Source organism: Panulirus ornatus, chromosome 19 (assembly GCF_036320965.1).
Source record: "Panulirus ornatus isolate Po-2019 chromosome 19, ASM3632096v1, whole genome shotgun sequence".
Taxonomy (NCBI): domain Eukaryota; kingdom Metazoa; phylum Arthropoda; class Malacostraca; order Decapoda; family Palinuridae; genus Panulirus; species Panulirus ornatus.
Genome location: NC_092242.1, coordinates 60817476 through 60831587, shown reverse-complemented (window position 1 = coordinate 60831587; position 14112 = coordinate 60817476). Strand labels below are relative to the sequence as shown.

The following is a 14112-nucleotide window of genomic DNA, read 5'->3' as shown; positions in this document are numbered from 1 at the left end:
ATGAAATAATCTCTTTAGTAATCCTCATTTGATTTTTTTCTTTTGTCCCCCATCTAATTTTACCATTTTCTTCGATCAGTTTATCATGAGAGAAAATAAAAAATTTTTTAGGGGAAGTGTATGAATATTTAATTTTTATTAGCTTTCAGCACAGTACCATTCCTCTTTCTCAGAAATTCGCAAGCATATGAATTTGTGGTCACCGACTGCAACAGAATTCAGTACTTACAATTGAAGAAACTAATCATGTTGATAATATATATTCATCAATTGCTCAAGCCCGTTAGATGCTAATGATCTATGTGTTTGTTACATTTTTAATTCTACATTGATGATAGTAAGTGTGCTCACTTCCTTGACATTAGATTTTGGATGGGATATTTTACTTTGAATCTAGCCTATTTTTTTTGCACCCTTTCGTTGATATACTTCATTCGGTGCCATCAATCATTTTGATTATGAGGACCACATAGGAAATAGCATTTGGATATACTTCACGTGGTATCCCCAAAGACATATATGAATATGCTCATTTATTATGCATTTACCCAAATGAACGTCTCAACTCGGTAATCTATATCAGGAATTTTCAAACTTTTTGAGGCCATGAAATTTCTTTATTGAAACAATGTGTCAAAATGATACCACATCAAGCTTTTGAAGAGCCCACTTTGAAAGCCCCTGATCTATACCGCAGTACAAGTGATAATTGCAATATATAACAAAATTCAACGAAATTTATAGAACATTCAAATTTTTTAGTGTTTTAAGAGCTATCTAGTTCTGTTATTATCGCCATATAATTCCAAATGTTTCATTGATATATTGAAGAATTGTACATGAGAAATTTCGTATTTGTCATTATCGCGATGTTTCCAGTCCATAACACTGTCGGGTTGTCTTGAAAAATCGTCAAATTCTAATTATCTTTATTTCATATCAGTAGGGAGATATACTTCCTGGACACATTTATATCACTAAAGAAAATACTTTTGAAAATCATATTTGAAAATCTAACTTGAAGTTTATTAGGAAAGAATATTCTGAGACTAGGTATATGTCGCTGAAATATATCTATGAAAATATTTTGACTTCAGAAACTAGAAATAACTTCATGTGCATCATCATCATCAGAGCTGGTGTTTTGGGGAATTACTGGAATTTATTTTGCTATCGAACAATTGGATATAAGTATCTGAATATACTTAGTGTACTGTTCTCAGTGAAATGTTTAGATAGGTTCACTGTTTATGTATCTTGCCAAAATGAATTCGATCAATACTAAAGTCGGAGGCCCCTGAATAGGCTAGGACCCGTGTATGATAATCTCAGGGACCCTAGTGGGAGGTTAGGGGTCCCCATGGAAGGTCAAAAGGCTTCGTGAGACGTAAGGAGGAACCTCTGTGAAAAGTCAGAGGTCCCCGTGGGAGATCAAGAGCTAGAGTTGGAGGTCAGGAGTTAGAAGTCAGGAGTGTCCGTGGGAGGTTAGCCTTACTGATAGGTCAAGAACCTCAGTGAGAAGTGAAACCGACAACATACAATAAGGTGCAAAGAATTAGCGTAGACCTTGGCAGGTGGGTGACGGATGTTCTCTACAGCGGTTCTGGCAAGGATGAAGATCTGACACATAAGTGTTTCTGGCAAGGCTGAGGAACTGACTCGCAAGTGGTTCTGGCAAGGCTGAGGCTCGGACACACAAGATTGGCTCATGTCTGGTTAATGGCAGGAGACCACTAACCTTCCCTCCGTGAAAAGTGTCAGGTGCCATTTAAGAAGCTGCTCGTGTTGTGGAAAGCTGTGTGGTACTCAGGGCCTGTGGGTGAAAATTCTTAATCCTCCCTTATTCTGGGGAGAGAGTGAAATGGGGAAAGATTGTGATGTTTTCAATTTGATTAGTTTCCTGAGGGAAACTAATTTGTAAGAGATATGATTATTTCAAATAGATTTCTATTGTAAATTTTGAAATTTTATCAGCTGTTTTAAATCCATTATTTTGACTAGAATAAAATATTTATGAACAAGTATTTTCACTCTTGTTGTATAGATATTTTGTTTCTTTTTTAACTGAATTTTGCCACTAATAACCTTTGTTGTTGGCGCGGCAGATAATCAATCAATCTGTGGGAAGGCAGGGTATCCCATGGGAGGTCAAAGACTCCTATTAGATCAGCTGTCCCCGTGAGAGGTCAGGGACCTTTCTGAGGAGTCGGGGGACTCCATGGGGAGGTCAGAAGGCTCCAATTAGGTCAGACATCCCCATGAGAAGTCAGACACCTCTGTAAGAAGTCAGAGGCCTAATATTCAGCCAAGGACATCTGTGAGAAGTCAGGGGCCTCTTGGGCGTTCAGAAGCCCTCTATCGGGTCAGAGGCCCCAATGAGAGGTCAAAGACCTCTTTGAAAAGTCGAGGGCCTTGTAGGAAGTCAGAAGCCCTTCAGAAATCACAGGCCCCTTTGAGGGGCCTGGAGCTTCCGTGAGAGGGCCCCTCTATGAGGCATGGTCAGGGGCCCTCGTGAGAGGTCAGGGGCATCCACAACAAGAAAGGGGTCCCCTAGAAGGCCGATGGATGCACGAGGATGTCCTCTGAAGTCCAGGTCAGCTTGAATAGCCCGTCTGCTGTTCCCAACAGCCTGGAGGTCTGGGCCTTCAGCCACATGAGCCTGGCTACTTCCTCTTTTGTCTACATTCCACGGGGGACCTGATCTCTCTCCAGCAGCTTTTTCATCTCCAGTTCTGATTTCATATGCTTTGGGGTCTCTTATAGTATCTTCAACAACCCGCAAATCTACTATTCTGCTTCCAACATTAGTCTGGTAATGTCTGGTTTCTTCCACACCCATCTGGTGATGTTTGCTGACTTCACCAACTGTCCGGTGATGTTTACTGTGTCTACCCCCACCAGCCTGCTGATGTTTGCTGTTTCCACCGTCACCTGACTGGTGATGTCTGTTGTCTCCACCACCACCCACCAGGTGATGTCTGCTGTCTCCATCACCCGCCCGGAAACTTCTGCTGTCTCCACCACCACCCACTTGATGATGATTGCTGTCTCCACCAGGTGGTGTCTGAATGTCTCCCAGGTGCCCTCCGTCAGCCAGGGCTCCGCTAGTGGCCTGGGTCAATAGGTGTGTCTGGCTGGGTCTCTGGAGAGGTGGTTGGAGGAAGCTTCCCTCACTGTGGTGTGGAGGATACTGCTGGAGGTGAGGGGGCTCGATGTTGGCCGCAGCTCCTATGTACGTCTCCTGAAAGTCAGTACGCATCAGCTGCGGCAATGTGTGTGTTTCTAATGGTTGTGTGAGTGTTCCCAATTGTTTTTGTTGTGTTTCCAGTGGTCTCGTGAATGCCTCTCTTGGCTTAGTTTCTGACATGAATGTTTTGGTACGTGTTTTCTCTCGCCTCACATTTGTTTCTAATTGCTTTATGTACTTTTCCATTGACTGCAGGTAAGCTTCCAGCATATACCTATGCATCCTTTGTGCTGGTGTCAGCTGAAAAGAGGGCAGGGATGGGGTTCCAGGCTCCTCAGTCTGGTCATGCTGTTCATATGTCATATCTCGTCCCATCTCCTCCGGTTTCGTTTGCCTCGTAAACGAATCCCAGAGCGACATGATCCTCCCCATCAATCCCTTCAACAGACTGTCGTCAAAGCTTGAGCTTTGGATGTCGCTTTCAGCATTGGCGTCGACCTTCGAGAGGAGATTCCAACGACTGAGGGCGTCGATGGGACCGTCATGTGGCTCACCAGTGTTTGGTTCTGGAGTAGGTTGGGAACCGATAGATTTGCGACTTTGTAAGACTTTCTCAAAGTGATGATCAGCACCCTCTTGCGGGCTGAAGTGATAGTCGTGAGTTGATATCAGGGCGTCAGAAGTCAAATTGTCTGGAAAGAATGAGTGTCCAGGTTCCAAGCCTGACGTGGACTCGATCTGTCCAAGTGGAATGACAGAGTCTTGGGTGTTGGGGAGGGATGTGTTCAACCTGAGGGACTTGGTCAGCCGCAAGGACCGGGTTGTGTTGTCTGGAAGAGGAGGGGAGAGTTGGATCTCAAGAGGCCAGATATTTGCCATACCTTGGAGGTTCCTAATGTCTGTCTCATTGACCTCGGTGTCCCTTATGGTCCCATTAACCAATGTTACCAGTTCATTCTCAAAACCAAAGTTTAAGATAGACTCATTGCTTCTCAGTCCGTCTATCATATCTGTTCTGCTAGCAACTGAAGTGGATTCGTTTTGACTACTGACGCTGAAAGCATCATCAGCCTTGGATTTCGGTTTAGTGTGAATATCTACATCGAATCGTGATTCTTTAGTTTGATAATAATCAGCATCTGAGTCGAGATCCTCCGTCGTGCTCACACCAATGTTTACCCCTGATCCGGGATCTTCCGCTGGAGTAGCCTGCTCTTCTTGGTCGTTCTCGGTCGACTCTGGCTTCTGTAAAGTCTGCCTGGAGGATTCTTGCTCGAGTGGTTGAGAAGAGTTTACCTCCATCGGCTTGGACTGTATCGCTTCGACTTTAGAGAGAGTTATAACATTCTGCTCAGAGCTGCTGTCGCTTCTCATGCCAGTGACAGCTTGCTCTGTGTTCGGTGAATATTGCGATGTGACATTAACGTCGCCGTCCAATGAGGAGTTACGTTGAGACGTGATGTTTACGTCCATTGGAGGATTAGGTTGTGTTATGATGTCGACGTCACGATCCATGACAGGGTTATGTAGAGATGCGATGTTGACATCACCGTCCGTTGAAAGATTATGCCATGATGTGACGTTAACGTCACCGTCCATAGGAAGATTATGCCGTGACGTGACGTTAACGTCACCGTCCACAGGAAGATTATGTCGTAGTGTGACGTTAACGTCACCAGTCATAGAAGGATTACGTTGAAGTGTGACATTTGCGACACTGTCTAGTGAGGGAAAGAACCGAGATGTAAGAGTCATTTCATTTCTTGTGTCCGATGCATTTCCTAGGAAATTTCTTTCAGTTGCTTCTCCTAAAATTGCTACGGACGTCACATCAGTGGCGACAGGATTAGAGTATTTGGCAATAAACCTGTTCCATCCCGTTTCAGATAACACGTCATAAGCAGCTTTATGTCTGGTCTTTGGACTCGTCCCGTCCAGAGCCACGTCAAGGTTCCTCCAGGTCAGTGGCTCGTCAGCATCTGATATTACGCTGGGGGAATGCTTATCTCTACCGTCCAGTAAATCACGGCCGAGTTCTTCTGTTTTTCCGCCGATCGTGTGGTTACTGTTGGCTCCAGTTGAGGGATGGTGGCTTAAGATGGCCAGGGTATTCTCAGGGTAAGTTTTACCTTCGGTTTCAGAGGAGCTGGACTTTTGATGTTCATCAGCTTCGTTCTGGGATCGTTGGATGGGCGACGATATCGCAAAGATGGAGAATAAATTCGTAACGTCGGAGGAAAAGGAGGAATTGGGAAACTGAGGAGAGATGAAATTCAAAGATGCTGGAGTATATGACAGAAGAAAAGGATGTGGAACAGATACATTGATTGGACGAGAAGACTTGGGAATAGAAGCAGAAGTGGCGTCTTCAGACAGGAAAAGCAGACCTTCAGACTCCAGGGATAATGGTGAAGCTGGTGGCAAAACATGATCTCCGGAAAGAGGAAGTGAAGGGAGCTTGATTGCCATAGTGTTTGAGGACGGGATGAGCGCATCCTGTAACGGGGCTTCGGTGGGTGGTGAGCGTCGTGCCGCCCCTGAGGAGCTATTGTCAAGGATCACCTGCAGCCAGGAAGGTCGCACCTTGAAGGACATATCCCCAGGAGAGACACTATAGGAGAGAGAAGATGGATGTAATACCGAGGAGGAAGACCTTGCTACTCTGTCTCTAGATAACCTCGAAGATGAGGATGGATAATGAGAAGAGTACGAAGAATACTGTGGCCAGGAGAGAGTGGAAGATAATGACCAAGAGTACGAAGAAAAACTAGGAAGAGAAGAGGCTTGGGAGGTGTAGGCATTGGCTGAAGGATACACAGACTTGTCTACCACAAAGGACAGAGTGGCAGGATATCGTGCAGAGTGAGATGCAGGCGTCAGGGAGGCAGACCTAAAAACTTCTTCCTGACGGTCAAGGTGTCTGGCTTCGCCTGCTGATAACACTGACGACTTGTGCTGCACATCACGTACCTGAGGACATCAACATCAGTAAGACATCGCCACCGGAAAGTCAGAATTCATAATCTTATTGTTTGTTGACTTCCAGTCTGAGAGAAACAGCTTGAGTATCAGCTTTATTGTCGTCTGGAATATTTCTCTCTCTCTTTCCCCTCCTCAGAAAGTTTTTTTTTAATAGAATTACCTTTGGATGATCAACTTCATTCATCCAGCTTTTCAGTCTAGTTTCTTACCAAAGGCTGGATGTTAACATATTATCCTGGCTTATCATGGACTCTACATTTCTCATGCAAAAATGTTGAATGCCAACAAAGCAATCAATTTCCCGTTACTTTTCTTTAAGCCAAAATCCAGGTAGAAATATATTGTTTACCTTCGGGTATTAATGTTAGTGGACGCATCATGTAGCGATCGTCTGTCCTGCTCTTTCTCAAAATTCACTCTGTTGTAGCTAGGCTACTGACCTATTCCTTACTTCCTCAGCTCGCCCACGTAGTTCTGCTTGAGCTTTGCAGTCATTTGACTTCCTGAAGAAATTCTACACAGTAGCCTAATACATTACTTACCAAGCATAACGACAGACCAACGTGGACGTAATACATCTTCCCTCACCTCTTGCAGCTGCCTTGGTAACCTGGCATAGTTCTCCTGCCATCTGTGTCCAGGAGACATTCTCCGAGGTTTCATTTTCTGCGTCTTCCACTTTTGGACAAGCAACGAACATGACACTTGAGCGGGAACTGTGGTTGGATGCCTGCAACAACAATACAGAGAGCGAGTCTTTTACCTCATTACTGACGTAAGTATAGAAACCATCTGAATATTCGTATACATAAAGCAACACCTGCCAACTGCCGGGATTGAGAACATCAAAAGGTAATGTTGCATCGCTTGGGGAGTCTCAGATAACTAACTACATGAACCTGAGGAAAGATTATAACACGAGTAAATTGTTGATCATATGCCACATTGTAAATGACACGTAACTGTCGTCTCTACGACAGGTCCAATCTCGTCCCGTGTAAACAGACGTCAAATGACGTGAGGCGTGGTCAGGTGACGTGCACCATGGCATGAACCTTGGTGAAGTGACGTGATGACGTGTATCTTAAGCACCACAAGACACGATGAGTGGTGAACCGGCTTACGTATAGCATGAGTAAGCTACCACAAGCCACCAGCCGTGGTGAGGTGGCCTGCTGGCGGATATCGGTGTCGGAACTTAATTATTGTTGGTAATTTATAACTTCTTCATTTCCAGTGTTAAGGTGGAGCGTCTCTGGTGAACTTGTATTCTGCTAGTAACAAGTAACTAATAAGGTTAGCTGCTTGATAGAAACTGGCGTAATATAAATCTTACTTTATTTCGATCCTAAATGACCAATTTCACATAGATCTCAGGTAGTCGCGGTTACATAGTCGACCTCAGAGTACATCTGAGAGAGAATATTTCGGATAACAGAAGCAATATTGATTCACAAAACTATTTACGTTTCACGTATTAGGAGTTCGGTTAGTTGCAAGGAGTCTGCAAGAGATCGGCCACTAGGAAAGGAAGGTCATGAGTTTGTAGGTGACGGCTAGGTTAGTCTACGTGCCACACTAACGCCCTGGCCAGTTTGGCTCATAGGCCAGGTTGTCCCATTGGCTAATGCAGTCGACCTAGTTTCGCCCTCCTCAGTCATGGGTAGCGCCCTGGCCAGTTCAAGGAGGCTGTCGTGTGTTACTAGCGAAGCGCTGGGTCTTGCTGTAACCCTTCCTGTGGGAGATACGCGCAAGGGCACTCAGTCAGCGAGACTTACAAATCCACGGTGAGCGAGTGTATTACACAGTGTACGGCTGAGGCAACAGCGGGCGTTCCGCTCCGAGGAGGAGAAATGATAATGCAAAACGGATCCTCATGACGGTCACTCACCTCTGAGCCGCTCGTGGAATTGTACTAGTAACTAGAATGGACTGAAATAAATTACATTTTCATCAGCTGGATGTGGCAGGTACCAGGGATGGTATGGTACCTTGTGTCTGTCTTCTGCGTCAGCGGCCGGCGGTCCGAGCTGGTTTTCCACTGATACTCGCTCAGGAAATTAAGTGTGGCTTGCCTGATAGCTGGCACCACTGGGGAGGCAGTGCTCTCGCTCAGAGTCTCCGAGTGAGAGAGGCAGGATGGTTTCTATCACGTTTCCTGCTCAGCTATCGGCTCCACGTCCTTCGTCGACTCAAGACACCTTAGCCTCCCTACAGATGGAGTAAATAGCATCCATACCTTTCATTCTTGTCACGCTCATCTGTGTACTTCGTGACGGGTTTTCACCCTAGTTTACCACACGAAAGGGGCTACGAGAAAAGGCACAGAGAAAAGCAAACACAAGATCATCCTTGACCCTTACATTACTTAACAAGAGCAGTTCAACAAACTGGTCCTCCCAACTCTCTCCAACCATCACCTGAGCTTCATTCATCAGCACGAGAAGCTACTGCACCAACCTCACCATCGGCACCTCCTACCACCAGATAGCCCTCGTCTCCGAGTTGCAGGTCGACATCTCAACCGAAACGTACCCATCAGTGCTCGAACAGACCACAACGAGAACAGCCCCATCCCAACATAGGTTGGGTCACCTCCAGGCAGTGCCTCTCTCCGAGTCCTTACCACCTGCATTTCACTTTATTATTTCCTTTTGCCTATCTATTTTCATAGATTATCAGAATATTAGCGTTGTGCACTATCATCAATGAATCTACAATTAAGTGTTTATTTACTTGTATGAAGCGCTGCCAAATATTACATGATGTTCACTTCCATTTCTAATCAGCAGAATTTAAAAAACTTCCAAACTGATAATTCCCAGCTTAGATTCGATCTTATTACATCTAATTTTGGAAAAATTTTTCACGCTGGAAATATGTCTGACGAACTACGTGTTGTCCCAATGGCTTGTAGCATTAACAAGTTCAGCTACAAGGCTCACACTGGCATTATCAACCAACCTATAAGTGTTCGAAGATCGTTCACAGACTCGATAGTGTCAGGGAGGCACCCACTGAATGGATAAGTGGCTCGGAGAAAAAGGAAATTGAAGTGATAAAATGGAAATGGACTTAGGTGATAAATCGAAAATAGACTCGGTGATATGAAGTGCGTTGTTATTATGTTTAGTTATATGCGGTTATCAGCATGTTAGAGATGGCTGCTGTAAGATCAGGTGTCGTGTTAGAGATGATAAGGAATGCGACCGAACCAGGACTCGCTGAAGCGTACCTACGACAGGTGCATCATCAACTCCCACTGTCCAGCAGCGGTGTTAAACTCAGTCTTGATTCGATCATGTCGTGTGATTCGTTCAAGGAAAAAATATGACCCGCTGAATCCCATGCTGCTGGCTGAAGATTAAGGATATCCTAGCTTCATCTCTCTCTCTCTCTCTGGTCCAAGTGCAGCACCAGGCCACGAGCACACGATGACCAACTGGGACAAGTGAAGCCGCTGAAGGTCCTGCCAGCAGTGAATCTGGCAGGAGAGACGTAGGATATCCACCATTTCCCTAGGTGTCGGGGATGTCTCTCCTCTGATACTTAGGAAACTCGACCGCATTTGGACATCCGTCCTCGTCTTGTTACGTCGTTATCCACTACATTTATGGGCATTTATGGAGCAGCTTTAGGATGCTATGAAAGGCACCAGTATTAAGACAACGATAAGGAAGTCACTACTAACTGACTCTTTTATAATCCAGTTATTTCTCGATTTGCATAAACACTTTCTGTCATGAAGTTATATCTCTCGTATGTATAGCAATGCTATGTTATACAGAAGATACTTAATTAGAATTTCACTCTAACATGCGTGAGAATGTTTCGATCATGAAAAAAAAAGAAAACCGAACAAAAGGTCGTGTAAAAGAAATAGATAATCTTTCCTACACTGGACGAGTGGTATCCCAGGAGGTGGGGAGGGAGGGAGAGGAGCGGGGAATCTGGTTGTGTGTGTCCGTGTGTCTGTCTGGCAACCGCCTCTATAGCTGGACACCTACCTACCGGTCAGGCAAGAGGCGTGGGTGGCGCTACACCTTGCTGGAGACTGGTACTGCTTCCCCCTGCCAGGAGGGTTGCGTGCCGAAATAACAGATGCGTTTCTAAGAGGAACGGAAAACCCCCTTTCCCCCTTTCAGTAAACGCTAACCGAAGGCGCTCGCGTCCATAGAGTGGACACATGGCGTAGTTCTATGGTCTTCGCACGGGGTGGCAGGCCTGCTACACGATGCCAGAAACGGTACCAACCAATCCTCATGAATAACGACTGCTCGCGGGGTATTTTGGTTGTGTGTTACCATTAACTGCCTCTCATCTATATGGGTAAAGGGATGGTCCCCTACCCCAACCCCGAAGGCTGACGAAGATCTGGGGTTCCCAGTAACCTAATATATATATATATATATATATATATATATATATATATATATATATATATATATATATATATATATATATGACTGATTATGAACATCTTTATTAGGTGCAATTGCGAATATTCATTACAATACATGTGAAATGAAATACGACTTGTGAATCAATAAAAGAAAACCAATCAATAGACAGTTTAAGCAAAATTAAAATCAGAGAAAACCTAAATTATTTGGGGGACTGCACTAACCTGAGAGGGTAATGTGTGGCCGTCGGAGTCGCTGAGCTCGAGGCCGCCGGCAGTGACCATCCCATGCATGACGTCACCACCTGCAACGTTGCCACATACGTAAAAGAAAGTCTTGATGTTGCCTGATACACGAGTTCACGCAGTATACACAGGTGACTGATGCTTTATAAAGTTTGATAATAAGAGCAATAGGGATACTGGATGTTCAGTGGGAGGAAGGATTACTGTGATACAGGTGAGACGAAGGTTCCAGTGTGGCATAGCATCCGGTGAATTCTTAGTTTCCTAAGACAAGGTTAACGTTCAGGGTGGATGAGAGGGACCACGTCACACTAGAACACACGACACCCACACTATCCGCCCACACCACCCGCCCATACCATCCACCCACACCACCCGCCCACACCACCCGGCAATACCATCCACCCACACCACCCGCCCACACCACCCGGCAATACCATCCGCCCGCACCACCTGGCCATACCATCCACCCACACCACGCGGCCATGGCATCCAACCACACCACCCGGCCATGCCATCCACCCACACCACACGGCCATGCCATCCACCCACACCACACGGCCATGCCATCCACCCACACCACCCACCCACACCACCCGGCCATGCCATCCATCCACACCACACCATATTCACAACCACGATAGTGTGCTGCTCAGAGCGAGATATGCCAACATTCTGTGGCTTCAGGAGCGCCTCGCTAGGATCTAGACCCCGCCCTCCTTCCCCTGTCTTGGCCCACCCCGCCCCGCCCCGCCCCGCCAGCCGCACCTCCTAGCCCGTCCCGCCCCGCCAGCCAAAAATCCTAGCCGTCTCTCCCAACCCCACTCCATTAGCCACACCTCCTGGCTCACCCCGCCCCGTCAGCCACACCTCCTGGCCCATCTCGCCCCGCCAGCCACACTTGGCCTACCCCGCCCCGCCCCGCCCGACTTCTCCTCCCACCCCACCTCCCCAGCAATCAGATGAACTATGAATTCATCCAAAGATTACGCAACACATGTTACATAAGCTGGTATAATGATGTTGTCTGGGGTTAATGATATCTGGAAGCTACAGATCCAACACAATAATCTTCCTGTATTCATTTTTTTTTTGGATAAAAGAATAAAGGAAATAACTACAACATTGTAGGCCTACAGGGCATGAGGTTACAGAGTTGTGTGAGATGGTTGAGAGTTGTAGGGTGATCTTGACGTATGACAGAATATTGTAGTTTAGGCTGAGATCTACTGCTCAGTGCAGACGGTGAGGAACAGCTGCGGTATACTTGCAGCTGCCATTGCTAGGTTGTGTCACCCTCAGCTAGGCTGGTGCCCCTGGTTAACAAGGATCAGCCCTATTTATATATTCCATGCAGATGCTGTGCAGCCGTGATGTGTTGCTTAGGATGAAGAGTGCAAGGGTTGTGGTATAGGTCAGGTATATCATCCAGGATTAGAGTAGATAGTAATAGAGTCCACGGATACATGTCTGGGGATAGACGTATCTTGCCGTCCGCTATCCGCGTGGACACAACACCACAAACCACTCACGAAAAGAAGCAGTTGTATCGTTCCCATGCCGGACGATCTCTGTATCGTCCCCATCAGGGACGATCGCTCCTTCTACCGTTAGGGAAGCATCTGCAGTCTTCTTCTTCACCTCCGACAAACATTAGTTCACACGAAAATATCGATGTCTAATTTCCAAAGTGCGTCCGTCACTTGAACAAGAGACGACTTTAGCTCCAGTCTCTGATATAATTCTAATTTCAATGATTGTACTATTTACAGTCGTTGTACAGTGATGGACACAGTCATCCCTCAGTCAGATCTACAATCACACTCATAAAGTTTTTGTGCACTTTAAGCGACACCACGAAATAATACGGTTTCATGCGCTGTGCTCGTTAGTGAGGGCCACTACAGACTAACACAGGCAGCTGCCTAACGCGGAATATATTACATCCGCCAAAGTGCGCTTGCTTGAAAAGGAAGCGTTTAACGTTGTGCTCTGTTGATAACGAGGTTAGAGTGTTGAGAGTGACGGTATGGACGAGGGGGGAGGGACCGTACGCACAGCCACGATTTTCAGGCCGTAACCATGTCAGTGGCAGGAGACCCTCTGACTTCATATATATATATATATATATATATATATATATATATATATATATATATATATATACATACAATACTCACGCCATATGCTCATGCATTGGTTGTCTTACACCCAACAGTAGGTTATGGTACATACAACTGTAGTTTATGTGCATACAACTGTAGATTATGGTACATACAACTATGCGTTACGGTACATACAGCTGTCTGTAGGTTGTGGTACATACGACTATGCGTTAAGGTACATACGACTTTAGATTAAGGTAATGGCAGGGTTAGCTGGTAGCACTCACCGCATGTAATTCTCATTAAATCCTTCTATTTCATCGCCTGTCATTCCTCTTGCATATCTGTTACTCCGAGGTTCGTGAGGGACTGACTTCAGCCATGAGTCTAGTCATCTTTAATACGTTTCTCTGGTAACTCAATGCACGTATCTTTTCACATTATATAATCTTTCCAGGACACTCGTATATCATCATCTGATATCATTCTCTGGTATGTTTCCATATCTGATCATTCTGTACCATCCTTAATGCAATGCATTTAGATTCAAAGCTTTATTCTTCATTCCTCCTGTTGCCTGCCATGGCTATATTATCATGCATCTCATCCTCCATCTATCAAGTGTAAGATTCAAGTTCTTTCCGCTTCTCGTGGGAGTTCATATGATCCGGACCATCAACTCTGTGAGGCGTTTCTGTATTCATTCTAGCGTTTATTCCCAGCAGTACATGATTTGGATTCGTTTTTATGCGTTAGATTTTGTCATCAGCTTTCAGTGTCTTGTTGCGAAAGTTCTCATTGCCATACTGCTCATTATTTGGCTTGGAAGGAGTGTCTTACCAGTGTACTCCTTGAATTCATGTTTCTCGTTTGTAACAACTCCCAGGTCTTTGATGTTTTCCTCTGTTTATATTCCTGTCGGTTCCCAGAAAGACAACACTGTAATATTTATCAGCGTCTTCTTACAAGGACCCTACAGCGTAAACATAGAGAGTGAGGTTAGGTTAGGTTATAGTTAGGTTATAAGTTATAGGAGTTATGATGAATGAGAAACTTCAGTTCAAGGAGTCCACTGATTACATAATACTTTCAAGTCGGGTAGATAACCTTCCCTTACTTATGTACTGAGTTATCTCCTTGTCAGATTTCCGTAGGTTTTCTTCCGGTCATTTCTACAGCACATACAGTGT

At 45.4% G+C, this 14112-nt stretch overlaps 1 protein-coding gene across 1 annotated transcript; it reads right to left on the bottom strand.

The window, feature by feature from the left end:
* Positions 1 to 914: 914 nt before the first annotated feature.
* LOC139755558 (uncharacterized) lies at positions 915 to 12780 on the bottom strand. Its single transcript, XM_071674011.1, has 4 exons — positions 12350 to 12780; positions 10797 to 10876; positions 6758 to 6899; positions 915 to 6157 (listed from the first exon to the last, which is right to left on the bottom strand). The coding sequence occupies exons 1-4, from the start codon at positions 12401 to 12403 to the stop codon at positions 2441 to 2443; spliced, it is 3993 nt and encodes a 1330-aa protein (XP_071530112.1). The 5' UTR covers positions 12404 to 12780; the 3' UTR covers positions 915 to 2440.
* Positions 12781 to 14112: the final 1332 nt, after the last annotated feature.

What these genes read in the sequence shown, in the direction of transcription:
- LOC139755558 (XM_071674011.1), bottom strand. Translation starts at nt 12,403, where the DNA reads ATGGGGACGATACAGAGATCGTCCGGCATGGGAACGATACAACTGCTT. An exon ending in CGATACAACTGCTTCTTTTC is followed by an intron (nt 10,877 to 12,349) that starts GTGAGTGGTTTG and finishes GCAACGTTGCAG; the next exon opens with GTGGTGACGTCATGCATGGG. An exon ending in TACCAAGGCAGCTGCAAGAG is followed by an intron (nt 6,158 to 6,757) that starts GTGAGGGAAGAT and finishes TGATGTCCTCAG; the next exon opens with GTACGTGATGTGCAGCACAA.